The 19,643-nt window shown below is 40.5% G+C and overlaps 1 protein-coding gene across 4 annotated transcripts in view; it reads right to left on the minus strand.

Moving 5' to 3' along the window:
- Nucleotides 1-13,519: 13,519 nt before the first annotated feature.
- The window catches only part of PCSK4 (proprotein convertase subtilisin/kexin type 4), a 73,769-nt gene continuing 67,645 nt past the window's right edge, over nt 13,520-19,643 (minus strand). For 2 of the 4 annotated variants that reach the window (XM_075205517.1, XM_075205512.1), the window contains exons 14-15: nt 15,519-15,638; nt 13,520-14,261 (exon numbers count right to left, since the gene is read on the minus strand). In XM_075205517.1, coding sequence (XP_075061618.1) covers nt 13,717-14,261; nt 15,519-15,638 — 665 coding nt within the window. In that variant the 3' untranslated portion in view covers nt 13,520-13,716. The other 2 variants (XM_075205527.1, XM_075205522.1) reach the window with 2 other exon arrangements.

The following is a 19,643-nucleotide window of genomic DNA, read 5'->3' on the forward strand; positions in this document are numbered from 1 at the left end:
ACAAGGGACCTTTGCCAGTTAACCTATGGGTGAACCCAAAGAAGATTTGCTGTTGTGGGCATTTAAAGCTATTCCATGGCTAGAGTGGGGGTCTCCTGGCCTGAGTGAATTGTGGGTGAGCAGAGAGGACTGCAAGGAAGAAGAGGTCTGGTCGCTGCTGAGCAACAGTTGAAACACATATAAAGCAGAAGATTGAGATAAAAGTATACTAGCTCACTGTTCCTGAATCGTACAACTGCAGCATTGTCTATCTCCATCAGCTAAAACCTCAGACAGTGTGGTACACTGGTTTACTGGATATGCAGGCAAGGCTTATATGTCAGCATTTAATGACTGACTTGTGATGGATACACAGCCTCTTATGATGTTCTAGTGCAGTAGCCCAGGTGGCAAGACTCAACTCGGCTGCCTATTGGGAACATTTTAAAGGAAAAAAAAAATGCAGGTGGCCCAGCCCCTGGAAACTGCTATTTTTTTATTATATTGTATTAGAATGTCCCCCAGTGGGTCATAATAAACCTTGGGGACATTTCAAATATATGTTCACAGATTTGCAGCAGCTGTATGTTTGCTCTAGCTGGAGCTCACACTCACAGTCTGGTTAGAGCTGAAACAAACCTTTAATTTGCTAATAGTTTATAATTCTGGTTTTAACACAGGTGCTTTCTGCACCCAGGTTTTACTAAAATGAATTCTTAGAACTTTTATGCTCTGTGCTCTTCCATACAGGAGGCAGCATGTATGTTCAGTTTCCTGTTATACCTGTTATACTCTCATGTATCAGACACAGCACTTATGCTGCCTGTTATGTGCTGGACAAAATGCTGACCTAGAAAGCAGCCATGTGATAGCAATCTAAACTAGCAGTGTCACGGGAGTACTCTACTCTCATTGTTTTACAGACAATGGGGGTTGGAAATGGGGAGAGCTGTGTGGATTGCGGTGTTCTTTATATATACTGGGATACACACCCAAATGCAAAATTCTAGAGTGGATTCACACTGGCCGTATTGTCTCCTGCTTCAGCCTTCTCAAAAGCTATAGAGGCTATTACTATGTATTTCAGGCAGGACTGTTTGTGTGTGGAGTTTGGCTAGCTCTGTAAAATATGGGTGGCCATGTAATCAGGACTGTGCTGTATGTGTGAAGAAGGTATTCTATTTCCTGCCACCTTTTAATCACTAAATGATAGGATTGCATTTGCTACTATTAATATAAACTATGGCATGCTTGTTGTGAATACAGTATAGAGGCCTGGTCTGCTTACCATTGGTGGCTCTTTGCCATGGCTAGTTGGTGGGTATGGCTGGTGTTTAACACAGGTTTACGTCAGAGGTGACACATCTGGTGGACAGTGCTGGTGTTGTGCAAATAATAAGGTCCAATCAAGATATAAAACTTTATTATACTCCTCGCAGATTAAATTTTAACAGTTACAATGTTATACCAGTACATGTGCCAAACACCTCAGCAGAGGTAAACCTGCACAGCACTTGGTTAGAGCAATCTCAATATTGTCAGATTACATACCAGTGCTGGGAGCAGTTGTGCCACGACCACTCACACACCACAGCCCCTTCCTGCTTTTTCACATCTCCAGGCAAACAAGTTTTTCACATATCTCCAGTATAAAACATCCCCAGTATCCAGGGACCCGCCAGCGTTTTCCTCTCAGTGGTGTTATTGCTGCTTTTCCTAGTATCCAGAGTATCCTTTTTTTTCCCTGGTAGCTATGCTGCCTTGATGCAGCAACTCCACCTCACAATATGGGGGCATTTAAAACCTTTTCATCATTCAGAGTTTTACATATGGGAACTTCTCCCCCCCCTCCCTGCAATTTACAATCTGCTACACACTGTGCCTCAGCACCACTGCTGCCCTCCCGGGGATCTTGCATACTGTCACCCGGGAGTCGTGTCCCCACATATGGAACGCTGGAGGTGTTATACTCTCAGGACCTTTCAAAACGTTAAAAGTGAAAATGTAATGTATTTCAGCATTTTTATTCGCATCAGGGAACCCTTTATTGCAATGTTTGTATGAAAATCTGCCCAACGTTTGATAAAGAAACAGATCGACAAAACCAATCCTACTATTATAAATTGTACTATTTTAATGTGTGAAAATCTCAGATCACACAGGTAAATAGTAGAGATGTTCAGGCTCAGTTCCCCGACAATCGAACACACCCAAACTTAGCAGATTAGAGTACCGAGCGCACGCCATTGGAATTGAACACGAGGCAAAATGTCATCGTTACGTCATCGGATCTCGTGATTTTTGGATTCTATAAGTACCGCCCTCCATGGCGATCCAGCGCCATTTCACAGACGGATACAGAAGGTGTAGCATAGTTCTTGGTAGTCTGTAGAGCAGTTGGACAGCATCATAGGTAGAATAGAAAGAGGAGAGGGTAGTAGTGTTCTTCAAAGTATACAGTGACATTCAGGAGAGCTTCATTGCTGAAATAGAATTAATAGGTCTGGCAGGCTTGGTGTAAATCTGCAGTCCCATAATGTACAGGTTATATAGGTAACACACAAAGAGGAGACCTCGATTGCTAATTTTCATTGCTGAAATCCAAATACTAGGGCTGACAGGCTTGGTCTAAATCTGCAGTTACATTTTACTGTACCATAGCTCACTCAGAAACAGGAGAGGTGGCAGGGTTCAGTTCTGAAACAGAAATAGGGCTGTCAGTGTTCTTAAAAGTCTCCAGTGACATTCTACTGTGCCATAGCTCATACAGAAACAGGAGGAGTGGTATTGTTCTTGTCACTCTCCAGTCTCCATCACAATGATACTAATCCCTGTACCTCATGTGCTAAAGCCTATGTTCAAGTGCATAGTGGTTTTAAGTCAGGGAAACAAATATGTAAATAAAAAGTTTGTACCTTTGTAAAGAAAAAAACACCTCTCTAATAAAGGTGAACGTTTACTGTAGAAAAACAAAAAAACTGCCAAGATGCCATTCTATCCAAAATATTACCAAGCATACCAGCATTAGGTAACTCCATTCTCTCAGCTAGATTTCAGCACCTGCAATCTACACTGTCATCATAGTCACCCTCATCAGTGTGTACATCATCCTCAAACAATACCAATTCATCCCTGCTGGAATTCACCATCACAGAAGTCTGTGCACTTTGATGTAATAGAATTTGTAGTTCATTTTATGGCACAGCTGTCACGATTTTTGGGCAATTCTTTTAAAACAGACCAAATATCAAAATCTTGTGCTGACTCATCTGTATCCCCACTGGGTGTTTTGGAAAAGCTTAGTTTTTTCCTAGAAGCAGTTGCCAGAGAAACTAAAGGAGGAGTCGTCGTTGTGTCATTTACCACTTGAGCTGTCAGCCTGCTGACCAGGAGCTCATTGCATCTCTTGAGATCTGGGTCAGTTGGAAAGAAAGAGAAGACATAGCTCTTAAACCTAGGATCAAGCACAGTTGGCAAAAAGTAGTGATCCGATTTCAAGATGTTGATAACTCTTGGATCCTGGTGAAGTGAATTAAGTACTTAATCTACAATTCCAATATAGTTTGCGGATTTGCTTTGTTTCGTTTCCTCCTTAAATTTCTCTAGCTGCTTATCAAAAAGTCTAATTAGGGGAATCACTTGATTCAAGCTAACAGTGTCTGCACTCTCTTCACAGGTGACTACTTCGATGGACTAAAGTACATTCCCCCTCAAATTCTATTCTTCTTGCAGCTGCTGCTATCTCCTACATGCTGTTGCAGAATCCCGACAATGACTCTAAATATCTTGGGACACAGACAGCATCTTTTGCATGTCATTGTCATTTTTGAAAGGTTCTGTACCAGCAAGTTGAATGTGTGAGCAAAACATGAAATGCTGTAATGCTCTAACAATATTGGTGGCGTTATCAGAAATCATATATCCTCAGGAGAGTCCAAGCAGGAAAAGCTATGGTGCAATGACATCCCTTAGTTTTTCAAACAGGTTGTCACCGGTATTACCTCTGACCTGTGCCTTGTCTCGTCTTTGATAACCACTTCTCACTCCCGCCTTCAACACTTCTCCCATGCTGCTCCCCACTTATGGAATTCCCTACCACGCTCAATCAGACTTTCCCACAGCCTTTAAATCTTTAGATGCTCTTTGAAAACCCATCTCTTTTTTTTTAGAGGTGACCTTATCCTCGATAACACTTTTCACACTAATGCACCCTCACAACTATCCCAATCTCCACTCTGAGCCACACTTGCTCCTCTTGTTTTAGCTGTGCCCTCTTCCCTTTAGAATGTAAGCTCTCTAATGAGCAGGGTCCTCCATACCCTTTGTTTTCATGTCGCCATTCATTTTGTCTGCCTTGTCTGTTCTTGTTTTATGTATGTCTTGTTTTATGTATGTCCTTGTCTTCCCTACTGTACGGAGCTGTGGAGCACTGTGGTGCCTTACAAATCTACGATAATAATAATATGTCTCTTCGTGAAGCAAATGCCTCTGAAAAATGTGACGTACTTTGGTACATGCTGCTGCTGCTGCTGTTATTGCTGGTGAAGGCGAATCATCAACCCAATGTCACAGTCATATAATCTTTAGTTTGCCCAGTTCTGCTTGTCCACATATCTGTGGTTAAGTGTACAGTGGGTAGAATGGCATTTTGTAGCCCAATACTTGCATTTTTACGAACCTTCTGGTAGAGGTGAGGAATAGCTTTTCTAGTATGTCATGATGGAATTTGGTAACGGGGACACAAGACCTCAAGTAATTGTCTAACACCAGCTGCATTAATAGTGGATATTAGATGCAGATCTAATACTGGCATAGTCGCCATGGCATCTGTGATCTGCTTTGCCACTGACAGCTTTCATACTTACTTCCTCTTGCGAAGGATTGTTTAACAGTCAATTGTTGTAAACTACTGGTAGTCTTCTTCTTGGTCTGCTTCTGGGTTGAAGATCCACCCCCAGCAGCAGTGGGTCGAACACTCAAGGATTCTTCAGAGGAGTCCTGGATAGTGCAGGAGTCATCTCTCATTAGCAACTGCTAACTCCGATCACTTGTGAGGATATTGATGATGAAGGTGTTGGGGGTGTAGATTGCAGGTCCTGGGATCTAGATGAGAGAAGGGAGGTAGCTGATGCTGGACTACTTTTTGTTATTTTTTTAGCATACCTTTCTGATTTTCCCAAGAGCTTTCCATGAACTTGCTTCAAATGGCATAACATGGATGAGGATCCTAAATGGTTAAGGTCCCTAACGCTACTGACTGTGGCTTTACAATGCTACAAATGGCTAGACAACTGTTGTCAGAATTTGGGTAAAAATAATTCCACACATAAGAGGTGGATTTTTTGGTCTTATGCCCAGGCATGACAATGGCCTTCTTATCACTGGCAAGAAAAGCTGCAGTCTTTGTTTGAAAGTGTATGAAAATAATATTGTGACCTGTCAGGTGGTCCAAATAGACTGCAAATACCTTGAAATTAGTGTTATTGATGTTAATAATAATGTAGGAACAAAAAGCAAGCCAAATTATGTGATTTTAGCATATTTTAGCTACAAAAAAAATTCTACCTGCCTTACCCAGGCAGGCTAGAAAATGTGTAAATTGTGCCTCTCTTTGCACATTGCTTCTCACAATTCAGTGTGTGACCCCTGTAGCCTGCAGCAACAACTAAATGGCACCATCAATCGGCTCTGCAAAAATGACGTTACTAATCACTAGTCACTCAGAAATCTAGGCTGATGGGAGAACAGTGTAAAAGTAGCAACAGCACTCATTATAGCAGAGGAAACATGAATAGGGGACAGGGCAGAGAGGAAGAGATGGACCATTTTGGAGTAGAGCAGGAGAGTCCTGGGTCCTGGTGGAGAGGCCTAGAGAGGCAGAGTTGGTATGTTGCTGATAGTGTCCATTGTGAGGGACATGTTTTACAAGGGACCTTTGCCAGTTAACCTATGGGTGAACCCAAAGAAGATTTGCTGTTGTGGGCATTTAAAGCTATTCCATGGCTAGAGTGGGGGTCTCCTGGCCTGAGTGAATTGTGGGTGAGCAGAGAGGACTGCAAGGAAGAAGAGGTCTGGTCGCTGCTGAGCAACAGTTGAAACACATATAAAGCAGAAGATTGAGATAAAAGTATACTAGCTCACTGTTCCTGAATCGTACAACTGCAGCATTGTCTATCTCCATCAGCTAAAACCACAGACAGTGTGGTACACTGGTTTACTGGATATGCAGGCAAGGCTTATATGTCAGCATTTTGTGACTGACTTGTGATGGATACACAGCCTCTTATGATGTTCTAGTGCAGTAGTAGCTGGCTGCTCCCAATCTCTCTCTCTCTCTCTCTCTCTGCTTTTACAAAGCAGAGCATATGGCAGACCACAGGACAGCCCCGTCCTGTGTCACGTGACCACCTCTGCACAACACTGCATAAGAGAGGGGGAGGGAGTGCAGTGTACTCTCTCTCTTTCCTCTGCGAGGATTCCTGGCTGTCTAGCCACAAGTGAGTGTGTGCAGTCCTTAAAGAAGAACTTGCGTCAACCTGGATGTAGAAAGCACCTGTGTAACTATAGTCTTTATAGAATATGCATCCGTTCCCACCATTTCTTCTTCAGGTGCTTTCACCATCATATGGGAAGATGATATGCAAGAGATTCAAGACAGAAGGCCAGCAAGTCTGTCAGAGGATTTGCCCATTCACACCAGTCTGACATATGCTTGACTTACTTTTTACCCAGGTCTGAATTGAAAGAAGTACAGAATGATTTGGACATTTCAGTGTTGTCACAAGGATTCAAGATTAAGACTTCAGAAAACGCTTTTGATGCACTATGTACAGAGAAGGATTCTGACTCCCAAAGGAAAGAGAGAAATCCTAATTCATTGTATGATCAATCTTCGTCAGCAACAAACAATCTCGCTAGTATCATGGCAGGAAATGTTTCAGGTATTTCTTTCCACCATATTTTATTGAAAATTTAGTAGGTCAGATCGATTCAGGCCTGATCAGGATCTAATACGACTGAACAAATTCATTCAAGCAGACAAAAATAAGATATAATATTTTTCACCACATTGTAGACCAGTCAGTCAGAAAATGTAGTCAAACACATGCTTTTCTTTTTTTTTTTAATACAGATGCCATTCATTTGTTCTATCCATGACTGCATAGAGATCTTCAAAGGTCCTCCTGACTAACTATGAACCTGAGAGAGGAAAACAAAAATTCTCAATTACCTGACCCATATTCTGGTGTTAGCAGACTATCTGAGTCAACTTCAGAAAACACAGAAATCAGAACATACAGGTCCTGTGAAAATTTGGTTGACTTATCAACCTTGAAAAAAGTCAATTGAGCATGAGATGTCTGTTTGGGTATTCTTCTCAATACTCACCATTACAGCGCTGCTTCCAGACCACAAAATACAGCGGATAATAAAACGGTCCAGTAGTATTACAGAATGTTCCAGTATCAATTTTCCAACAATGGAATCGGCAGTAACGATCACAGAAAATATTGTCTTCATAAATTAAGCTCAGTCTTAAGAGGTGGAGAGAACCAGACAATCTAAAAGAAAGCCGCTAGTGTCTTGATGCTGGACCATTATTATTTCACACACTCAAAGCGTAGGTGCTCACACTCTGGGAACCCAGACTGAAGGAAAATGGCAACTCCAGGTGAACAGAATACAATTGAGAGCAACATATAATGTTTCTTCCACGTGTACTTATTTCAAGTTAAGAATGGAATGAAGAGGACAGTTTCATATGTTAAAAAACATTGGATAGACTGCAGTCTCTACTTGCTGCAAGAGGTCCTGGGCCAAGAAAAAACTCAAAGGTCTGACAGCTGTATACATTCAGGTATAAGAGATTCTTCAGGGTGAATGGTTAGTTAATGGACCACAAAAATGTTTCCCAAGTCAAAGTTGCTTCAGAAACAGACCTGATGGCAACCAAAGGCAACTTAAAGTTTCTGCATTTATTTTCTCGATATATATGTCAAGTGGACAAGGGAATAAATGGTCTCTCACTACCATAAAATTCTGTTTTATGGTTTTTCCCATATCCACTTAAAGAGATTATCCCCTTAGGGCTTTGCAGACCATATTTTTCCCCTCCTTTAGTCACTGGAAAGGAGGATTTATACTTACAATAAATCGGTTTCTCTGATTCCATCTGGGGGACACTGCTAACCATGGGATTGAGTAGGGTAGGGAGGAGTCTGGCACCTAAACAGTTAATCTTTTGCTGCTGACAGACATATCCCCCCGCCAATTCCCCACAGAACTCAGTTTGATTAACAAAGCCCTAGGAAGACAGGCCAATCAACCAAGATACACAAAACAAAGAAAAGAGGGGGGTCCCCCCCAGATGGAATCAGAGAAACCGATTTATCATAAGTATAAATCCTCTTTTCTCTTTCATCCATCTGGGGGACACTGCTAACCATGGGGACTTACTAAAGCAGTCCTTCTAATGGGTGGGATCGCTCTGATCGCCCAGCACGTAGAGCACTATGGTGAAATGAGGCGTCCTCAGACGCAAAAACATTAAAGTGGTAGAATTTTGTGAAAGTATGGACCGAGGACCAGGTAGCTGCCCTGCATAGCTGGTCCGTTGAGGCCCCATTCCGCGCTTCTCAAGATGCCACAACCGAACGAGTAGAACGGGCAACAATACGCTTCGGCACAGGACGATTAGCACAGACATAAGCCTCCTTAATTGTTAGGGTAAGCCATCTAGCAATTGATTGCTTAGACGCAGGCCATCCTCGTCTAGAAAAATCAAATAACACAAATAGAGAATCTGTCTTACGTATTTTTGCAGTTCTCTTAACATATATCCGCAGCGCCCTAATCACATTCAAACATTTACTTCCTTTTGTTCCAGTAGCCTGAGGTTCCTCTCTGAACACCGTAACTCCTATTTCCTGATTGATATGGAAACCCGACACCACCTTAGGGAGGAAGGATGGAACAGTCCTTTAAACTGCCCTATCCTCATGAAAGACCAAATAAGGTTCTTTACAAGATAAGGCCCCCAGCTCGTAGACCCTCCTAGCTGAGGCAATAGCCAGCAGGAAAACTGCCTTCCAAGTCAAGAACCGCAATTCCGCTGAGTGTAGCGGTTCGAATGGAGGCTCCTGCAACATGTTAAGGACCAAATTAAGATCCCAAGGATCCGTAGGATGCACGTAGGGCGGCTGGATGCGAAGCCCTCCCTGCAAGAAAGTTTTAACATCCGGAATCTCCGCCAGCCGTCTGTGGAAATACATTGACAATGCTGACACCTGAACCTTTAAGGTTCCCAACCGGAGACCCGCATCCAAGCCACCCTGCAAAAAAGCCAGAAATCTAGCCAGACAAAAGGATTTTGAACTGTAAGATTTCTTCTTACACCACCTTATATAAACATGCCAGATGCGGTGATAAATCCTAGCCGAAACTGGCTTCCTGGTTTTTAGGAGAGTGCCCACTACATTCATAGAGAACCCTCTCGCTCTCCATAGACTGGATTCAAAAGCCAAGCCATTAAATTCAGCCGGTCTAGACTCTAATGTAAGAACGGTCCCTGGGTCAGCAGATCTCTTCGATACGGCAACCAAACCCCTTGACCTACTGCCACAAGAAGAATCTCCGGGAACCATACTCTTCGCGGCCAGGTTGGAGCCACCAGAATGACTGGTCGATCTCCCTGCCTGACCCTTCGAAGGATCCTGGGAATCATTGATATGGGGGGAAACAGGTATCCTAACCTGAAGTCCCGAGGCATTGTTAGGACGTCCACTGCCAGTGGGTCTCTTGTTCTTGTGCAGAATTCTGGGACTTTCCTGTTGACTCTTGACGCCATCAGGTCTCGATCCGGAAGTCCCCACTTGTCCACCAGGAAGTGGAACACTTCCGGATGCAGAGCCCACTCCCCTGATAGAACTTCGTGCCAACTTAGATAGTCTGCCTGTACGTTCTGTTTCCCTGGGATGAACACCGCTGACAGCGCAGGCACATTCCTTTCTGCCCAGGCAAAAATCTGAAACGTGACCTTCATTGCTCCTGCACTCCTGGTGCCCCCTTGTTTGTTTATGTATGACACTGCCGTGGCATTGTCGGAATGGATGCAGACCGGCCTTCCTTGTAAAACACTCTGAGCCCTCTGCAGTGCTTTCAAGATGGCCATAAGTTCCAGCACATTTATGGAAAGAACCAACTGTCGGCTGAATAGCGCGGCCATTACCTCAAGTTCCCCCTCCTCTTTCATTGAGGAGGGGATTTGGTACATTCCATGGCCACGGGGATGGCAGGAGCACCTGCACTTTCTGCCTGTGGCAGCGCCTGACTCTGCTAGCAGTGTGAGAGCGGTCTTTCAGACCACATCTCACACTGTGAGATGTTTCACTGCTCCAATGTAAAAAACTGCCAGCAGGAGCCACGGCTCCCCTGCTGACAGCTACTTCTCTGTTCACGAGTCTGCTCTGTTTACAGAGCCACTCGTGCACTATGTCAACATAAAAAAACGCTTCAAGAAAAACAAAAGCCTAAATACAGTGAACCCAGTTCACTGTGCAGCTCTCCAAACTTCAGCCCATACTCCAAACTGAGTTCTGTGGGAAATTGGCGGCGGGATATGTCTATCAGCAGCAAAAGATTAACTGTTTAGGTGCCAGACTCCTCCCTACCCTACTCAACCCCATGGTTAGCAGTGTCCCCCAGATGGATGAAAGAGAAATGGAGACTTCCTGGCCCCTTCCCTTATTTACAGACCTCCTGCAGCAAGGATTTAAAATTTAAAGGCTTAGAGACTGAAAATTTTAGAAATTAATACTCTAAAAAAAGCCAGAAAGCTCCCCCATCAACTAAACATACTTTAGGGTACGGGAAAAGTATTTCTCTTTCAAGGTGCAGTCACAATTTAATGCTCTCCTGCCATAGTAGTCCCATGTATCAAGTTTTCTATTAATGTTCAGATTTTTGCCCATATCCACCATCTAGGAAACCCACTGGTAATATTTATAAGTGCAGTAACAAAAATCAGACCCCTGGTAAAGCAGCACGTCCCAAAACTGCATCTGGCTCTAGTCTTGGGAAGTTTCTCGGCAACTTTCCACAAGACAACTTTCGATTACTGTTTATGGAAACTATCTCTAAGGTAGTGTTCCTGGTGGCCATTATCTCAGCTCAGTTTCAAGCATTGAGCTGTAAGGGGCCTTTCTTGGACTTTGTTCAAGATAGAGTCGCATTAAAGCAATTCCTTCCCAAAGTAACATCTTCCTTCCATGTCAATTCCATGACATCCTCAGTCATCACAAGAACAACAATGGCACTCCTTGGATCTAGTCAAAGGATAGAAACACTGGGCCTGAGTCATAAGGAGAGCAAAACATAAAAAAGGAGTAACATTGCACCTGGCCAAAACTATGTTGCATTGGAGGGGAGGTCAATTTAAAATGTGGGGACAAATTTATAGTTGGGGTAGGGCATGTCCTAGGTCAACTTTCAATTTCAGTGTAAAAAATAAAGCTATCAAGTATTTGTGTGCTACATGAAAAATCAGCCAGTATTTAACTTACATGCAAAATAATAAACTAATTTGCACCTCTTGCATTATCATATAGTTTGTCCCGTAGAACATTTCTCCATTTTTTTGCATTACTTTCCTTAATGACTGAGGCCCTCTATGTAAAGACCCAATTCTTCAGAAATTCTGAAATGCTTTTCATCATCACAGCTGGTTCCAAAATCTGTCATTCTCCTCCAGGACAATATTCTTTTGTAGTGTTAAAGTAGTTAAAGGCATAAAAGTACACACAACCATGGACACAGCTTCTAGAGCAGCATTCCCCACAGTATCTCCAGAGATCATCTGTAAAGCAACTAATACCTGCAATCATCACTATAAGGAAGTCCCATTTCTATCTATTTATTGTTTTTGAAGCAAAAGAAGTCCTTCAACCTGCTACAGATTTAAAATAAAAACTATTCCTTGTGCTTACTATTATTTTGTCCCTACCAATAGCATTGCTAGTTAATACCCATGTGTATGCTGTGTGAGGCTTAATTACATATATGAACTAACTTGAATACATTTTTTGATGGCTGAAAGATTTCTTTAAATATTACAATGTATTGGAATGCGACAGACTGGAAATGTTTGGGAAACACATATTGACCTGGGTTCACACAGTGCAAGTGCTGTACTAAGCAGAATTTCCCCTGTGCTCAGAATACACAAACCATGGAAGAAAATTCATTTTTATAGCTAAGAGAGATTTGGGGGTGGAATGTGACCCTTGTACACGCAGCCATGAGGCATCACCAGGAAATACAATTAAAAAAAAATTACTTTCGAAACAGAAGGCGAAGGATTAAGTTTTAATGATGTGTTCAGGACTTGCACCTGATTTGTTTTGAACACTAAGTTATCAGCCAAAGGTTATTGTTCGTTATGTATATAAGTTGTTCCATAACCCTTCTTATTCATGCTCTTACCTTGATGAAGACGTATATTTACAACACCAAAATGTCGGTTTTCTAAATACAAACACTATTTAAATTCAGTGGTGCCATATCATTTAGTAGACTATATTGTTAAACATCCTGATGATTACCAAAAAATACAACTAGAATAGTGCAAGTCATGTGGAACTGCAATCGGCAACTCTTGTTGTAATTTCTGTATGGTGTTTAAATTGTAGTGGTTCTCGATTTGTTTTGCTATTGTAACATACATACCAACAGAGATGCCACCCAATTATTATTATTTTTATATCTGAACTCACAAGTGAAATACAGATAATGTTTATTTTCCAATTAATGTAGTTCTACAATCTCAAAAGACCTCTGTTAACAAAAAGTTTTCACATGGTACTTGATATATATGACAAAACTGGCTTGGTGGTTGCAGTACTCGGGTATGGATATAAAAGTAAAATCTTTGCCTAGGTTATGTTGGATCAAGAAACATATATTTTTTTCAAGGGCTCTTTTAAATAAAGTCCATTACAGTAAAGGGAAATAAAACGCACACATTTTCAAATCTGTTTTAATTAATTTACATGAAGCAGTGGTCTGTGAGTACATTGCAGAACAAACATAAAAGGAGAGCATAGGGGCAGCTCTTATGCTGTATGTGTGCATATATAGCCCTGATGTAGTTAGTACCTGCAATATGAAAACACTGGTGCATGGAGAGGACATAAAGGGACAGGTAAAACATTGAGTTATGAGTGCATCCTCAGCATCCACCATCTACAGCACTGACAGTACTGTTCAGACAAGTTACTACACGCTCATTAACATAATCTCACTAGCCCATTTATACTCCCTGCTTTTGTATTTTATATAACTGCTCTAACCTAAAGTTTGCATTTACCTTGCAGTTCAGCTCTAGTCAGACTTCTAGGCCACTTCTGCTAGTTTAATGTTTTATACATGAAAATATAAAGACGTCTGGGTATTAATGTTTGCTATGAAATCAAATATCACACGTACTCCATTTCCTTAAACTGTCTAAACATATGTATCAAAGAACAAAACAGAAGTCTAAAAGGATGATCATATATATAAGTTGTGGCTTTATTTTTTTATTATAATCCTCCTGCGGCCTGGAATTTCATGGCTCTTTAAAACAGGATCCTGTTATAAAGTATATCCACCATCTGACTGCTTAGATGTGGTAGTAAACAACATTAGAAACCCCACAAACAAGTAGTGGGCCCCTCAATCATGTAACAACTCTGCCAGTTTCTATAAAGACTCCACATTGGGGAAACTCTCTACATCACTCTCAGTAGAAGCAAGATATCTGTGAGTCTCATGAGCAGTTTCTGCATCCTCGGTTATTGGGTGGAAACTACATATTTCAACTAAAGGTAACTGAGATGTCTTTGGAGATGAGTGTCGGTACACAGATATTTTGCTCAGGAGCCAGTAGACGGTGAAAAGAAGGCAGAATAAACAAAAAGTAATTCCTAGAACCATGGCTATCACTACTGCAATTTGGGGGACATTCGTTGAGTCATCAGTTCCAAGATCTGTCCTTGGAAAGTAAGGTTGAGAGCAGGAATAGTTATGTTCATCATAAGTAGAAAAAGGAGGACAGACTGTGCAGTTATTGGCAGAGTGGCCTCTGCAGAAATAGCAGGAAGGGTGACAAGGTGCACAGACTGGGGCATTGTGAGAGATCTCAGGTTCTTTTGTTGTGGCCTTCACGTGCTGCAGGGTCTTGAAGTATTTTGGTGGACAGTAGGAAATGCAAAGGCGTCCAAAGGCATAAAATGGCCTCTCACACTCTAGAAAGACACAAAGGAACGTAAATAATCCTCTTGTTAACACCCTGCATTGTGTAAAGGAAGACATTAGTGCACAGAATCCTATGTAGCTTTATAAAATGTACTCTTAGGCTAGGTACACACTAGAGAATTTTTCGACTAATCATATCTACAACAATTGTACCCACGACTGAAGGTCCAACTGACTGGGCAATTCATGCCTACACACTACACACGATTTACCTTCAGATCTGTGCTCTTCCTCTGGTCCTCGTTTAGAGAATGACAGCACAATAGTCATTCATTCATTCATTGCTGTCACACTGATTAAAACTGCCTTGCTACAGCTATCCACTTGTCCTTAAAAATTTTGTTAGCTTCTGTGACTCTGTAACGAAATATTCAGTCTCAGAACAAACGAACAAACTATTCCATCTATAACACTCTACATTTAGTCATCAGGACATGTTCATTGCTGGCATCGGCTGAAAAGTAGGAGATTGGAATGAGATTATTAAACAGTACGACCATCCAAATGAAACGACAATCGGCACTTTGGAACGATTGTCATTCATCATGTGATTATACACACTAATACGATATGTGGCCGAGCGGTTGTTTATCAGGTGATTGGCCCGATAATGGGCCTCCAGTGTGTACCAAGCCTTACTGAGTACTGATGTACAGAATTTCCCCCTCCGCCCTCCCCAAAAACAAATAGAAGACATCTTTCATATACAGTGACACCAACAGAAATATAGTTAGAAATAAACTCACACATAGGGGTAGATTCAATTCCCTGTGTTGTTCAAGGATCTGCAAGCAAAAATCAGCGTCTAAATTACCATACTAACGGTATGTTCTAAAGAACAACACAGGGAATTGAATACTGTAGTAATGGTAAGGATGAGCGCCCAAATTAAATCTGCCCTATAATGTCTATTTAGAAACCTTAGTTATTCAAGGAGGTGTACATTATATAGAACAGCTGATTAGACGGGAGTGGTGGCCAATCCTATCAGTTGCCATATACAGTACAAACAATGGAACTGGGAGTCAATCTCCTAGCCATCCAAGCTGACAGCGCCCTCATTAACAAGCTGTCAGCATAGCTGGACTCTGAGGCAAATGCATTCAACTGTGGGAGTCCTCCATTGAAGGGGGTAGGGGATAGCAGGAACTGTGGAAAAGTGGATATCCCTTCAAGTAGTACTTCAGTGTTATGAAATATATCCGTGTCCGTGTGTATATATGCACGTGTATACGTGTATCACTTACCCAGGCATGTTCCATTGGAATCAGAAGTTACACAGTTTCTTAGCACAGGATTCTGTATTTTTCTAGCCATCAAGTCTTCATTGGTTCCATACAGAATGAGCACAAAACTATACAATAATCCTTAGACAAACAGAATTAGGTCAGGTTAATGTTAGTTCGAATCAAAACCAAAACACAGCAAATATGAGCAAAGCCAGTAAAGAGAGAAATTAAATATTTTTCCAGTCACAAATAAAGATACATTACTCACCCTAGCCTTGCTTAATACATAGCTATTGGCTGTCAAGTATGCAAACATTTGCAGCAACTTGCACTTCATCTACAACCAGAAAATAATGCAATCTGCATATGAATAATTGCGCAGTCTCACAGTCCCATTCCAGCCAAACTTCTAATTTGGAAAACAAAAGCAAGCTCACAAAAATGAGCCAAAGATCATTTTGAAGAGTAAATACTCACTGTAAAGTCCTGGATTTAGCCATTAGCAAACAGACAGATTAAAGCTGAAGGTTTAAATTAAAAAAATATCTTATTTTATTTCTCTGGCGTCCATCCATTGCAGCATACTTGTTGATTAATAAGTCTATTAATAGTAAAACAGACCCCAGACTGCTATAAGTACTCTGTCCTCCCACATACTATGTATCTAGTTTCCTAAGGCATGGAAGGGAAAACTTATTTTGTCATGGATGGACAGCTAGAAAATAAAGTTTATGTTTGGGGGATTATGTTTTTAGATAATTTTCCAATTTGCTTGTATCGTGATCGCAGCATACTTATGAGAATTAAACTGAAACTATAAGGGTGGGCACACACACATATATATATATATATATATAAACAAATACAATAGATAGTACAGCGCGTAACTCTGAGAAGATAAACAAGTTCCAATTCAAATATTGTCCTTTGGAAGAAGTGGATATCCTATGTTCAGGGGGCTGCCAAAGTTCCCACAAAGCCAGTTGGTGGACTGGAATAATCTAAAACAAAATAAGTAGGAGGGGGCGCCACATAGTATAATACTGTATTCAACAATACAGATAGGTGTACCGCAAGCCAGAATTTAAATCACCAAGTGGGCATAGGCACTCAGGTATTAGAAGTGAATCAGTAAGGATAAAAACACACAGAGGAGGAAATATTTCCAAGACCACCAACACCATACCAATATGCGTACCAGATAAAAGAACTTTAAAGCTTATCTGTAGGTATAGTCGGTCCCTTCATAGATAGAGTAGCTTTGATTCCCCTTCAGGTTGGTGGAGTGTTATTCTCAACACTTACAGGAGCATGAACAGACACTTCAAATATCCTCAGTGGTAGCCACATTTATATAGAGGAAAAAAGTGGGAAGACTCTCATAGTGTAATACCATATGGTTACACATTTATTGCAGAGTAAAATACAGATGTACACTTACATTAAAAAATTAAGATATATGCTTATCTGGGTATCTTTGAGCTGGAACAGGACAGCAGGATTCAGTAACTATCACGCTACCACATTGCCAAAGATCCAGATCACCGAGTCCTTAGGAAATAATCCTCAGCCAAGTTCAACACAGAATGCGCTGCCACGCTATTAAATATAAATCAGCAGGCTCTTAGAATTAAACCTCAACGCGTTTCGTCTCATCTAAACGGAGACTTCATCAGGAGGAATTATACTGTGTGACTCTCCAAGTCACAGGTATAAATAGTGTGTATCACGCCATCTTGCGCATGCGCACAAGTGGCGTCGTCTGGCGTTACACGTGGGAACGTCTACCAGGCGTCAGATGTCAGTTTTTTTTCTCTCAACCAACTTTGTTCAAAACTTTTTCACAGGACAAAAACAAGCTTTGGATATTAAACAGCGGTTCAGTTGTCATAAAGTGCTAGCGTGCAAACATTATAACCAATTGATCTATACAAAAGGATAATTCTAGTCAGGGTACAGGCTTATAATGTGCATACATAAGGACATTGCTTGGGAAAACCTGAACCATGATATCACCAGTATTACATTTGTACATATATATATATGGAATACAATTACCATATTCAATAAAACCCCTAATGGAATTATTATATATATATCATGACATTATCAACCCAGAGTTCTATTACAAAATATGTAATTAACATATAAAATATAACAACCAATAATAAATATGAAAAATAAAAAATAAATAATAAAAAATAACACATAAAACCAATACATTATAAAATATTATAAAACCCAAAAATATATCAATTTAGACAGTGCAGAGATATAGAACCTAGCAATAAGATTTCATATTATGTATATTGAGAAGGTGTAATAGTACACCTATTGACATAATCACTCAAGATAAATCATCATAATAGCTATGGGACTACCTAACTATAAAAAAGGGGCTATTTCGTAATTATCGTTAAACCCCTGTGGCGCAAGTGTGCCCAGTGTGTAGATCCAAAACATCTCTCTCTGGGAGAGAAGTTTTTGAAGGTCGCCACCTCTATCACCCAGTTCAACATGTTCTATGGCCATAAATTTTAAGTATTGAGGGTCTGAATTATGGACCTCTTTGAAATGTTTTGAGACTGAATGGCTGATTACCTGTTTTTTTATATTTCTCACATGTTCCTGAATTCGGATTTTTAACTGTCTTTTGGTTTTACCGACATATTTATACCCACAAGGGCACTCTAATAAATAAATGACTGATGTAGTTAAGCAATTCATTAGTTTTTTAACTGTAAAATTCCTACTATTGTTATAGCCAGAAAACTTTTTATTCATAGGGGCTGTATATTTACAGATGTTGCACTGATTACATCTTACGCTCCCTTTAATATCCAAAAAAGTAGAAGAATTCTTAGTAGGATTAATACATTTCAGATGGCTTGGAGCGAATATATCTTTTAGGTTGAGATTTTTCTTAAAAATAATTTTTGGTGATTCGGGAAGGATATCATGTAGAATAGGGTCTTTTTTTAAAATATTCCAATGCTTAGATAGAACTGATTTAATTTTGTTCTCCCCACTACAAAAGGTAGTAACAAATGAAACCTCTTCATTTTTACTATCAATTTTACTTTTGTTATTATTTTTGTTAGGATATGATATCAATTCTTGCCTATTAAGATGTTCTGTTTTCTCAATCGCATTATCTAATAGTACTTGGGGATAACCTCTCCTACGGAATCTTTCTGAGTAGATGTTGAGCTGTTACTTACAATGGGTTGCATCGCTGCAGTTCCTCTTTATACGATAAAATTGGGAGTACGGAATATTAGTTTTCCATTTTTTAGCGTGGGAACTATTAAAGTGCAAGTAACTGTTGGTATCAACGGGTTTAATAAAATTCTTAGTAATAACTCTTCCGCCTTGTGCTATAAGGATCAGATCTAAATATTCTACACTTATAGGATCACATTTCATTGTAAATTTCAAATTATAGTTGTTTTCTCCAATATATTGCATAAAGTCATTCAGAGATTCAATGTCCCCTTGCCAAACGATTATAATATCGTCAATATATCTTTTAAATAGGACAATGTTATCCGAAAAAGCATTAGGACTGTAAATATATTGGTCTTCCCATACGCCCATAAATAAATTTGCAAAACCCGGCGCAATTTTTTAATTCTAAGAGCCTGCTGATTTATATTTAATAGCGTGGCAGCGCATTCTGTGTTGAACTTGGCTGAGGATTATTTCCTAAGGACTCAGTGATCTGGATCTTTGGCAATGTGGTAGCGTGATAGTTACTGAATCCTGCTGTCCTGTTCCAGCTCAAAGATACCCAGATAAGCATATATCTTAATTTTTTAATGTAAGTGTACATCTGTATTTTACTCTGCAATAAATGTGTAACCATATGGTATTACACTATGAGAGTCTTCCCACTTTTTTCCTCTATATAAATGTGGCTACCACTGAGGATATTTGAAGTGTCTGTTCATGCTCCTGTAAGTGTTGAGAATAACACTCCACCAACCTGAAGGGGAATCAAAGCTACTCTATCTATGAAGGGACCGACTATACCTACAGATAAGCTTTAAAGTTCTTTTATCTGGTACGCATATTGGTATGGTGTTGGTGGTCTTGGAAATATTTCCTCCTCTGTGTGTTTTTATCCTTACTGATTCACTTCTA

This window comes from Mixophyes fleayi, chromosome 1 (genome assembly GCF_038048845.1).
Source record: "Mixophyes fleayi isolate aMixFle1 chromosome 1, aMixFle1.hap1, whole genome shotgun sequence".
Lineage (NCBI taxonomy): Eukaryota > Metazoa > Chordata > Amphibia > Anura > Limnodynastidae > Mixophyes > Mixophyes fleayi.